This window comes from Triticum urartu, chromosome 3 (assembly GCF_003073215.2).
Source record: "Triticum urartu cultivar G1812 chromosome 3, Tu2.1, whole genome shotgun sequence".
In the NCBI taxonomy this organism is placed as follows: domain Eukaryota; kingdom Viridiplantae; phylum Streptophyta; class Magnoliopsida; order Poales; family Poaceae; genus Triticum; species Triticum urartu.
The window spans coordinates 20,873,913-20,885,475 of NC_053024.1; the positions used below are offsets into that span (position 1 = coordinate 20,873,913).

The 11,563-nt window shown below is 47.8% G+C and overlaps 1 protein-coding gene across 1 annotated transcript; it reads left to right on the forward strand.

Annotated features, from left to right (window-relative positions):
- The first annotated feature begins 685 nt into the window (after positions 1–685).
- LOC125542470 (LEAF RUST 10 DISEASE-RESISTANCE LOCUS RECEPTOR-LIKE PROTEIN KINASE-like 2.1) lies at positions 686–8,153 on the forward strand. Its single transcript, XM_048705515.1, has 4 exons — positions 686–1,581; positions 4,122–4,157; positions 6,011–7,193; positions 7,782–8,153. The coding sequence occupies exons 1-4, from the start codon at positions 834–836 to the stop codon at positions 7,813–7,815; spliced, it is 2,001 nt and encodes a 666-aa protein (XP_048561472.1). The 5' UTR covers positions 686–833; the 3' UTR covers positions 7,816–8,153.
- The last annotated feature ends 3,410 nt before the right edge of the window (positions 8,154–11,563 follow it).

The following is an 11,563-nucleotide window of genomic DNA, read 5'->3' on the forward strand; positions in this document are numbered from 1 at the left end:
ACATAATAAAAAATGATCAAAAACGAACTAAACAGAGTGCTACAGTAAACGTCTTCTACGTCCCACACGAACGCTTACTGCTTGTGTGCTGGTAATCTCACCACCTCTCTAAGAAGATTATCTCAGACAACATGGGTTACAAGTAACCAAATACCATGCCTTCTGTTTTCGCCTAAACAAGCCGTCAACTAAATAGTCTGCCTTTCATTTTGCCGCAGCCAGGCTAGAGGGAATGGGAGCAACCAAAAACGTGCAAATATTGGTTTTTAGCTAGGCCCAACTAAAACGCACATACAATGCAGGCAAAATCCATGCGAGCACCAATGTCAAGTAATTAAACTCTGATGGGCAAGAATATCAATGTCTTCTTAACCATCCAACCACATGCTTGTTCGCCGTTCCAATATATAAACTGGATAAGATAGCACCCTCCGTACAGGTTGGTCGAATGGCGATTGCCCATTTTCCGCTCCAATTTTTTGAAGTCGACTTTGACGAAGGTGCGCACTCACCTACCGTTTGCCAGTCCCAATCTCCCGACGCAAGCATCACGTAAAGCATGCCGTTATTATTATCAGCACCCACGAACTAAAACCAATTAACTCGGTAGTCTCACACACGGAAGCATAGACATTAGACAAGTCCACGAAATAAAGTGACAAACGCGACACCACATTAGGAAACACCAGTCAAATACACACTCCCCGTTTACCTCTTCTCCATCCCCTATCTAGCTACATCCCTATATTACCAACACACCGTACGTTCTTCCACGCAACGAAACACCACGGCCACCACCCACCCACGGGTCGATCGATCGAACGTACGTCGCGATGCATCTACAAGCGCTCTTCTCCGTCCTAGCAGCAACATGCTTGGTGCTGCACCAATTGACGTTGCCGGCGTCGGCGGCCGTGGCGACGTGCGCGCCCAAGGCGTGCGGGAACGTGACGATCCAGTACCCGTTCTGGCTCACGGACGCCGCCCAGCCGGCGCCGTGCGGCCCGTCGGCGTTCCAGGTGGACTGCCGCGGCGGCCGCGCGTCCCTGGCCCGCTCCTTCCGCGGCGGCTACAAGCTCCTCCGCGTCTCCTACGCCGACCGCGCCGTGGTCGTGGCCAACGACAACGTCCAGACGGACGACGCCGGCTGCCCCGTGCCCAAGATCGACGTCTCCGCCAGCCTCAGCCTCGCGCCCTTCTCCGCCAGCACCACCAACCGCCAGCTCCTCTTCCTCTTCAACTGCACGGCCCCCGCGGCGACGGCGGGGTTCGTCGACGTCACGTGCCCCGGGACGGCGGCCGTGGTGCGGCTCGACGCGCGGTACAACACCACTGAGGCGAGGGCCGTGGCCGGCGGGTGTGACTACGCGGTGGTGCCGGTGGCCGGGTCGTTGTCGCCGGGCGCCAGCGCCGGGGTGGAGTACCCGCGGCTGCTCAGGGAAGGGTACCTGCTGCAGTGGAGGGCGTCGGCCGGGGACTGCGGCGCGTGCGGCGCCAGCGGCGGCCAGTGCGGGTACGACTCCGACGCCGAGGCCTTTGCGTGCGTTTGCGCCGACGGATCATCGCGCCCGGCCAGATGCGGTAAGCACACGCCCTCCCGACTTCTATATAGCAAAATAACGTCTAGTTCAACTAAAAAATAGTCTAATTTTATTTTAAATAAGATTTTCTAAAGTTTGTGTCCAGATTTATATAAAAGTTAGTACTAAAGAAAAATATATGTTAGTAAATCTAATCATACTTTGTCCAAGTTTACGACTTCTTTATTACATATTACTAAATCTACTCATAGATGGGTGCTTTTAAATATGAATGCAATGATGTATATTTTATGCAACATAAACTATATTACTAAAATAATTACTAGTGGAAGTATGAATTTAGATAGTCAAACTACACCTCATATTTTCAAACAATGGTAGTATTTATTTTCACAATTACTACTATCTCGATTAGCTTCTCGTCTTGATGAAGAGAAACATGTAGGTAGATCTGCCAAGATTGTAATTCGAGATTAACTTGAAGTAAAAGGTTTAAATTTTGTCTGAACTAGTTTCATTTTGAAGATCATAATTGTCACGAATTGCAAAACCTATGTGGTATTCTCTGAGCTTTAAAGGGTGTTTGATCCGAGTATAACATAGATGCACGCATGAACGCACAGCACCAGAAGTACACGCTCCCACTTTGTGATTTTATAGTTGCAGACACATCTAGATCAATAGTCGACCCAGTTATCACAGATGACTTACTATCAAAGGACCGCGAAAATGATAGCTTTTTTTTTAATAAATTCCACGTAATTTGCACAAGTTATGGCAAAAGCTTCATATTTTAAAAATAACCTTTTATTCTATGTTTGAGTCTACATCACATCCAATACTCCACCGTTTAGATATTGCCGGTAGACGCTCTCATCCTACCATTGCCACTTCAACAACCCCGTGGGTCCTACTAGTAGTTAGTCTAATGTCCGTATCTAAAATGTGGAGCTTTTCTCAAACACCAAATTACCGCGGAGTCCTGCCGAGTATAGTTTGTGCATTAACATGGAGTTTCTTGCTCCATTTAGACCCTCTCAGATAAAAATACGGAGTATATTTGTGCTGAGTCAACTTGTCATGTGCTATTGGTAGCTGGCTAAACTTTTAGGACAAGGTTCCTCCGGTTGACCAGCAACAGTAGCCGTGCTACCGAAACGACGTGCTGAACGCCCTTAGCTTAGCTAGCTTGGACTTGGCTCCTGGGTCAGCGCCTGTCATTGTCGATGATCGATCTCATCGTATCTAAAGTTCTAAACACACAAACAGTATTCTGGCCAAACAGCCAATGGGTTCCGTGTTAGGTCCTACCTAAACCCGTACGTATACTTTAGCCGCAAGTAGCCGGGACTCCACGTCCTCCTCCTCGGCAGCTAGCATGTGTCTACATGCTCCGAGCATGCATCGCAAAGTACGTACGTACTTACGTACACAAGGTTCAAGTTAATCAACTCGACAAACGACGTATGCTTCGAATATGAACTCCACGTCCTCCTCCTCGGCAGCTAGCATGTGTCCGGAAAGATGACCGTGATTTGTTTCGAATATTGTGACCGTCGTCGTTTCTTGGTGCATGCCTATGTGTCGTGTGAACTCAAGGACAGCTAATCGATCTAGCTCAGATGCTTAACTTTCTTGTGTTCAAACCTGTTTGTCAGGGTTCGTATAAGACTTGTAAAGTGAGATGGAGAGAGTACCAGACTTAGCATAGTGATCACATTTTGCTACATTTATGATAGATTTTTTCAGAAAATTTTGTGATCAGTCGTTCGTATGGTGTGCGAAAATCCTACACCTACGAAGAAAACCTATGTATGGTTACGAAACCTTTTATTTAATTTAAACAACCCCCCTCCCTCCCTCAATTTTCAGGCGGGTGGGCCCCAGCCTAACCCAAAGACCAATTCTAATTATTCACGTTTGTTATAGTACTAGCTAGTTAAGTCTAGTATTGCTCGTATGGTGTGCCCATCCATGTCGCGACGTCTTTGATGACTTCGTCAAATTTGAGATATATTGGTCCAGTCTTTCGAACATGTTAATTGAGATAGTTTATGCGTGTATGTATTCATAAAGATGCAATGTTTTACAGAAAACTAGAGTTTGTCTGCGTGCACCGAGGGTGCATCGTAAAGTACATGCACACGGTAGAACTCAACTAACTCACGCACGTGTCTGGAGTATGAGCGTGACCTGCATGCTTTGAATATTGTGGTCGTTTGGTCATGCATGCCTACGTGTCGTGTGAACACGACGGTAACCAATCAAGCTTAGGCGTTCGATCTACCGTCCGATTTCTTGTCCCGGCCGGTAAGATTTTCCAATCCATTCAACTAGCTAGTCGTCGTTTAACAGTTCTTACCTAATCAGTGACGCAGCTAGGCCTGCCAAATAGTCCGACAAACGCATGTATGTCCTTAGCACAGTACAAATGCATCACTTTCAGATTAATTAGTCTCCCATCGGGACCTACTTCATTGATTAGTCTTGCAAATACTTATATAATTTGGTCACTTGCTTGGTTGATGCCTTGATGACATTGTGCATGCTCATGTATATTGGCTTTTTCCTTGTATGCAGATGGGAAGAAATCCAGCAACAAGGTCATCCTGATAGGTACGTACCTAGCTGCAACTGTGTGTAAGCAAGAAAGCATGTGCTTCAACAACCATCAACCACATCATATTTGTAACATCGGTCTCAGACCTCTTCCAATGTATAGATGGTTAGATGGGGTGCTAAGTGCATGAAGAGCCTTAGCAACTAAACTCTTCAAAGAGCCTTAGCAACTAAACTCTTTAATGTGTATCTCATTTAATTAGTTGTAGACTGTAACTTATGGCGTGTCTAGCATCTAACATAGTTTCTTCTCGGGGTCATCGAACTTCTCTTTTTTCTGAGTATTTAACCAAAAACTACCACAATTCATGGAAACGTGTCAAAAAACTACCACTTTATGATTTTGTGCCAAAAAGTACCACTTTTATCATAATCTGTTGCTAAAAACTACCAAGCGTGAAAACTGCTCGCTTTGGCTCGTTTATGATAGTGTGGCCCACGTGTCAGGACGGAAAAAGTCAGCACCGTTAACTTTGCCGTCACCGTAGAAAGAGATCGAGACGGCGACGGCCTTCACCGGAGGCGGAGGAGATGAAGTACTACGGCGGTGCGGCCGGATCTGGAGGAGACGGCGCGACCTGCAGGCGGCGCTCCGGCGCGAGCATGACGGCGGGGAGGTCCGGGGGAGGCAGATTCAGGGCGGCCGTGTTGGAACTCGTGGTCAAGCAGTCGCGTTTGGAGGAGCATGGAGGTCGGTGATGAGGAAGCTGGCGCGGGCGGAGCCGGCGGGCCGGGCGGAGGCCGGGCCAACTCGAAGACGGCCGAGGCGCGGAGCCGGCCGGGCCGGGTTGCGCGGAGGGCGCGGGAGGCCGGCAGCGGAGGACCTAGCGCGGCGCGCAGGGCGGAGCTGGCTGACAGCGCCCGGAACCGGCATGCGGGCGCGTGGCCAGACGGGAGCGGTGCGAGGCAGCACATCAGCTGTCGGAGCGGGGCAGTGCGGGAGGCTGGGCCGGCCGGAGTGGCGGAGTCGGCGACGGGAATGAGCGGCGCGCGGAGGCGCCTGTACCGGAGCGAGACAGCGGACGAGCGGGCGCTCGGTAGCCAGGGCGGCGCGGACTGGAGCCGACACGGAGCAGAGGCGATGCTCACGGGCCGGGATGCGGGCGCGAGCTGGCCAGCGCCCGAGCCGGTCAGCGGAAGGAGCAGCAGGGACGAGCCGGCGCCCGCGGGAGGAGCAGCAGCACTGCCGGGGCAGGCGGAGCCGGTCGTGCGCAGACTTGGCGAAGACGGAGGGCGGAGCTGGACGGAGGAGCGATGGGGCTGGAGCTGACGGGGAGCTGCGGGCCACAACGACCCACGGGGTCGGAGGCGAGCGGCAGCAGTCCTGAGCGGCAGGAGGGTCAGGCGACGGGCGAAGAGGAGCTGCAGCGAGGCAGAGCTGCCCGCAGGGGCGGCGCAACTGGTCTCGCCTCTGGCCCAGGCACGGCAGACTATGGCCGGCTTGCATCTGGCCGGTGTACAGGCGGCGTTAACGGCTGGGAACGGCTGGCCATGTGCACTTCGCCACGCTGGCATCTAAACTGTGGGGTCGGGCAGTCAGATTCGGGTTTAACCCAGTCAAAGCGAGCAATTTTCACACTTGGTAGTTTTTAGCAACAGATTAGGACAAAAGTGGTAGTTTTTGGCACAAAATCATAAAGTGATAGTTTTTCAACACGTTTCCATGAATTGTGGTAGTTTTTGGTTAAATACTCCTTTTTTCTTAATTACCTTGTCACGTCAATTTGCCTACTTGACACAGTCTTGACACCAGGAAGGGCCTTATCATATTGTGCTGGGAATTAGTAATAACTTTTGGTTAGTTTGCATAGTACATATTATACTCAAGTTTAATTTTGTCATAATTTCAGCATCAGTGTCCGCCACAGCTTGCTTGATCCTGCTGGTGTGCCTCGTCATGGCCTTGAAATTTCATCGACAAATCCGCAGCATGAGTTTTGTATCCAACATCATGGACAAAAACATCAAAGCTGACAATGCAAACGTTGAGAAGCTGCTCAAGAAGTACGGCTCCCTGGCTCCCCGGAGGTACAGGTACTCGGAGCTTAAGAAGATAACCAGCAATTTCAAGCACAAGCTCGGCGAAGGCGGCTACGGCGCAGTGTTCCTGGGCACTCTGGGTGATCGGCGGGCGGTCGCTGTCAAGTTCCTGCACCACTCCAGGCCCAACGGCGAGGATTTCCTCAACGAGGTGATCAGCATCGGCCGGACGTCCCATGTCAACATCGTCACCTTGCTTGGGTTCTGCCTCGAGGGCTCCAAGCGTGCCCTCGTCTATGAGCACATGCCGAACGGCTCCCTCGACAAGTACATCTACTCGTCACCGTCGTCCAAGCCGGAGTCCCCGGTGACAAGACTCGAGTGGGAGACGCTTCAGGAGATCGCGACGGGGGTGGCACGGGGGCTGGAGTACCTGCACGAAGGGTGCAACACGCGCATCATCCACTTCGACGTGAAGCCGCACAACGTGCTGCTGGATGAAGGGTTCCGGCCCAAGGTGGCCGACTTCGGCATGGCCAAGCTGTGCGACCCCACGGAGAGCATCCTGTCCATGGCCGACGCCAGGGGCACCGTGGGGTTCATCGCGCCGGAGGTCTTCTCCCGGGGGTTCGGGGTCGTGTCCGCCAAGTCCGACGTCTACAGCTACGGGATGCTGCTGCTGGAGATGGTCGGGGGCCGGAGCAACGTCAAGGCCTACGCCGCCGCCAAGGAAACCGACATGTTCTTCCCGCTCTGGATCTACGATCACCTGCTCGGCGACGGCGGCGTGCTGGTCGCGCGACAGGACGGTGGAGGCGACGCCGAGGAGGAGACCATCGCGAGGAAAATGGCGTTGGTCGGGCTGTGGTGCATACAGACCGTTCCGGCGAACCGGCCGTCGATGGCCAAGGTGCTCGAGATGCTGGAGAGGAGCATCGACGAGCTGGCCATGCCGCCGAGGCCGTACCACCCTTCTTCTCCTTCCAATTCTCCTTCTCTGTCGCACTCACTGCCGTCGAGCTATCCATCTTCTGCATCGGGCTACACTCAAGGGTACGCATCTCAGTCGTAGCAAAGTCCCTACTTTTATAAGACGTTTTAGACAGCTGAAATTGAACTGTTTGGGCAGTTGTCTTAAATGTCTAAACTGTCTTACAAAAATAAATGGAGAGAATAGTACTTATTATAAAAAAAAGTTTCACTTCATGCTCTCTAGATACTCCCTCCTTTCCGGTTTATAAGACTCAATTCAAAAATCTCACCAACCAAGGTAGATGATGAGTGGTGGAATATTTTTTATAGTTTGCAAAAGCACCCAATTAATGCTCTTGTTTTCCTCAAAAAATTATGTTTACGGATGCATTAATTGCAATGCATGCATGCATAAAGAGCATGTATTGGTCAGTTTTCTCTTAATACTTGCATGCAATGATTTAATGCACCTTGAAGTCTGAACATGTGATGGGGAACAACCAAATTAAGCCTTATAAAATGGAAAAACTAAAATTTTGAGATAAGCCCTATAAACCGGAAAGGAGGGAGTACTTAATTTCAAACAGAGCAAAAGTCAATACTACTGTATTAGGATGTTTGATCACTTATGAAATTTGATGAACTATAATATATGTTTCTTTCGACCAGATCAAGATCGTTTACAACAGAGAGCACAAAATAACTAAAAGTCTGTTGTACAGTCAGCAGAAAAAGAAGCAGGGATGTCCCGTGAGCAAAGTCAACGTTAGACGTTCGTAACCATTCTTGAGTTGTAGCCAAGAAGTTCTTAATTTGCATGCATGGAGGGGCGATGGACAACAGCAATACTACCCAGCGATGTCCGCATCTCCGTGCGTATTGCTACATATATAGATCCAATTATTATTGAAGCCCGAAGGAATATGTGATTTGTCCTTTAAATAGTTAATACCCCATATGTGAGAAATACATAGACAACTTAATCGTACTTAATGGTGGTGTACCAATTATAATCAACTAAATTATGAGAGATTTGTGTTTTTTCACCTTCTATATCATCATGTGGCTAAGGCCATGCACAAAAGGGCACATGTTTCATTAGCAAGCTCCTCGTGATGTCTGGTGCATCGTTTTTTTAGTACATTGTAGAGCATTTTTTATGAGGTTTGGGATTATCCTCATTACCCGTACTTAACCCAATAATCATGACTCAAGACCCTAATATGTCCACGTCCTTTATTTTCACATGGCATCACATTTGTGTTGCCGACGGTGGCCTCAGTGCCCACACAACGAAAACGCATTTTGAATGTGGCCAGTCATCTGGCCTCTCTCTCTCTCTCTCTCTCTCTCTCTCTCTTGGAATAAGATGAGAAATATGTTGTTTTTCCCCATGAAGATTTTCAGAGGTGTGCATCCATGGTTATCGATGTTTTCTTTCCTCTTAATCTGGTTTTAATGGGTGTTTATTTGCAATTGGGATTGCCGCCAGTACGAATGAAATACGCGGGAGTTTTTCTTTTGTGGTGCTCCCTGGCACTTAGTTAGGGTTTATAACTTGGCACGGACTTGGGCTGATATTTGCTTGCGTGGACCATCAACATTGCAGTATGCCTGAAGATATATGTCCAAGCTTTGGATTCTAAAAATACATATGTAGAAGCTTTTGCATACGGATAGGTACCTACTGATGGAGTTCTTTTTTCAGTTTAACAGAAAACAGTTTTTTTCTAACAGAAAAAAACCGAATGTTAATTGGTTTTCAGATTTGGAAACTGAAAGAAGAACCTGAAAAAACCAAAGAAAATGCTTGATTTTTTCAGTTTTTGGTTTACGGTTTGGTTTTGCACAATATCACCACACGTGAGGCAGTTCCGCATATGCCTGCAATGAAAATAAAAGAAAGACGCAACCAGATGAAAAGAAAAAGACGCAACCATTAGTCGTCACATGCAGACACCAGTAACACAAGTGTGACATGCCCTGAAATTCTAGTATCATAAGTACAGACTTGGGGGAGCTTTGCCGGAGACGGGACATGCATTTGACCGGCACAAACCTCCACGTGGTCCTCCTTTCTTCACATGCATGGCCCTCCTCTACTCTCTCTTCGTCCAACTGGATTAATTTGTGAATAGTATTGGATGATTCTCTCCCACATAATGTTCACGGATCACATCATAGTCCTCTCTTCACATGCATGGCCCCCTCTACTCTCTTAGTCAGTGTTGGACATGCCCTTACTTGTCATACAGTGAATGAATATACATACAAACAGACCCTGCCACTTTTAAGTCATGAGGTGTATTTTGAGCGATATGTTGATGAGTTCCACCATGCAGATCATTAGAATGAAAGAGTTGTAAGAGTCGGAGGCTAGGTTGGAAGCAACATCCATCTTAGAGCTAGGCTCCATAAATGGATCTCCACATTGATAGATCCTGGCGAGTGCAGAGGGGTATCCTAACATGCAATTCAAGCACACACGCACACACGCATACATGCATTGCATTGATACGTGCCCCCCCCCCTCTCTCACGCACACACGCATCCTCACGAGTCGCGACTCTCCAGTCCTCTCGCACCCACCATCTATCTGTAGGTAGACGTCACACACATATATGCTCTTCACACCCTACTGTCTGAACTTAAAAAAAAGACGTCACACACCTTTTTTTTAACTCACACGTCACACACTAATACTACTACTCTTGTGGCGAATGTTTTTTGGACGTAGTACATTGTACTATCACGAAGAGAAGCGGTGCACACACGCACTGTGTAACGTTGAATTATGTTCTATAAAGATTTATTGCAAATAGTCATGCTAATACACCCCATGATATGGCATTGTTATTGTTTTAGCAAACCTGCACTGATATTAGCTTAGTTACTTAACATCACAGTTTCCTTTATGGGAGCCTTGGAGTAGTATATGCACATTGTGCACCTGCACCTCTTGCCAACAATATCAGCCTCCAAATTGCATTCCTTGTCCTCAGGGCACGTAAGTATTCGTTGACAATCTTCCTGACAACCACCAATCAAATACCCACCAAACTTCTTCAGGTATTTGACCGTACAAGTTGGTTCCGTATCAGCATCTGCAAAATATTACCAACAAGAAGAAATACAAATCATGAAAAGAACAATTTTGTTGATTGGGTTGATGCAACATTCTTGGAGGAACTGATTAAACGTACTTGATGCTAGCACGAGAAAGGTGAGTGTTAGGAGTAGCGCCAAAGCTGCAATCTTCATCCTAACTTGTATGTGGCGTTGATAGGAAAGCGATACTACTTGTGAGCCTTGAGGAAGAGAAATTGAGAGGGCAATCCTTTTTATAGTAGGTTTGATATTAATGCTCATTATTGCAATACAAAAATAGCACGAAAGCAGAGGCTGGATAAGTTTTGTTGTAATAAAAGCAATTAAGTGGACTTTATGATAAGATATTTACTCACGCTTTCTAGCAGGGCAAGGAAATGAAATTATGAGATTGCATCTTTCACCAGACGTTTTCACATGAAAAAGATAAATAAAATAAGAGCATACAATGTATGGCTTTTCCAAGGGGTGATTGGCGATGAAGAAAGTCGCTCCTCGTGCTCACCCAATTTCCCACTCCATGAAACGAGGCACAATATTTCAGGAACGACCCAAGTCTCTTGGTTGAAGAAAAAGGAGAAACATCAAAAAACTGATGAAGGAAAAATACACCAGAAGGAATAAAAATTATCTTTTCTAGTACAAAGAGACATTAATTAAGATCACCACGAGCAGCATCAAGAAGAAGGGGAAGCAGTGTTCGACGAGAAAGAACTTCCTTGACGAAATGAGGCGGCGGTGGTTCCCTGAAGATGGAATAAGGTCCTCTCCACCTAGCCTCGTCCCGACGGTGTGTACCATGATCAGTGGGCGTGTAGAGGTGTGTCTCCGGTGGATCTGTCTTTGGTGAATTTGCTTGATTCTGGTCGTAGTTCATCTACATTCTTTTATTTTCATGTTGGATCCTTTCGATCTACGCTACTCTTCATTGGCGGCGGTTGCTGTTCTGCTGTGATGGTCCTATGAGGTCTTACCATGACAACTTCTCAACTGTCTACTATATTAAATTTACCCGGCTCTGGCGAGGGAGGGGCAGTGACGGCGGCGCGCCTTCGGCAAGCTTCAGTGCTTGTAGTCGTCGCTAGGTGGTCGACGGATATCGATGCAATTTTTTATCATTTTTAGTGTTTGTTGTATTGCGATGATTGAAAATGAATAGAATGGAAGTTTTCTCACAAAAAATAAGAACTTCCCCGACACGGACAACGAGGCTGCACCACCACCGAGGGAGTGAATTGCAAAAAACATCGACACTGAAGGCTAGGGTTACAGAAACCACACTTCTATGGAATTATACCAAAAATCACCACTTCAGTGGCTTTGGCCATTTTGAGCGCAACTAT

Excerpts from the sequence above, each read along its gene's own strand:
- LOC125542470 (XM_048705515.1), top strand. The coding sequence starts at position 834 with ATGCATCTACAAGCGCTCTTCTCCGTCCTAGCAGCAACATGCTTGGTG. Across the intron at positions 1,582-4,121 it reads ATCGCGCCCGGCCAGATGCG|ATGGGAAGAAATCCAGCAAC; the intron begins GTAAGCACACGC and ends CCTTGTATGCAG. Across the intron at positions 7,194-7,781 it reads GCATCGGGCTACACTCAAGG|ATCAAGATCGTTTACAACAG; the intron begins GTACGCATCTCA and ends TCTTTCGACCAG.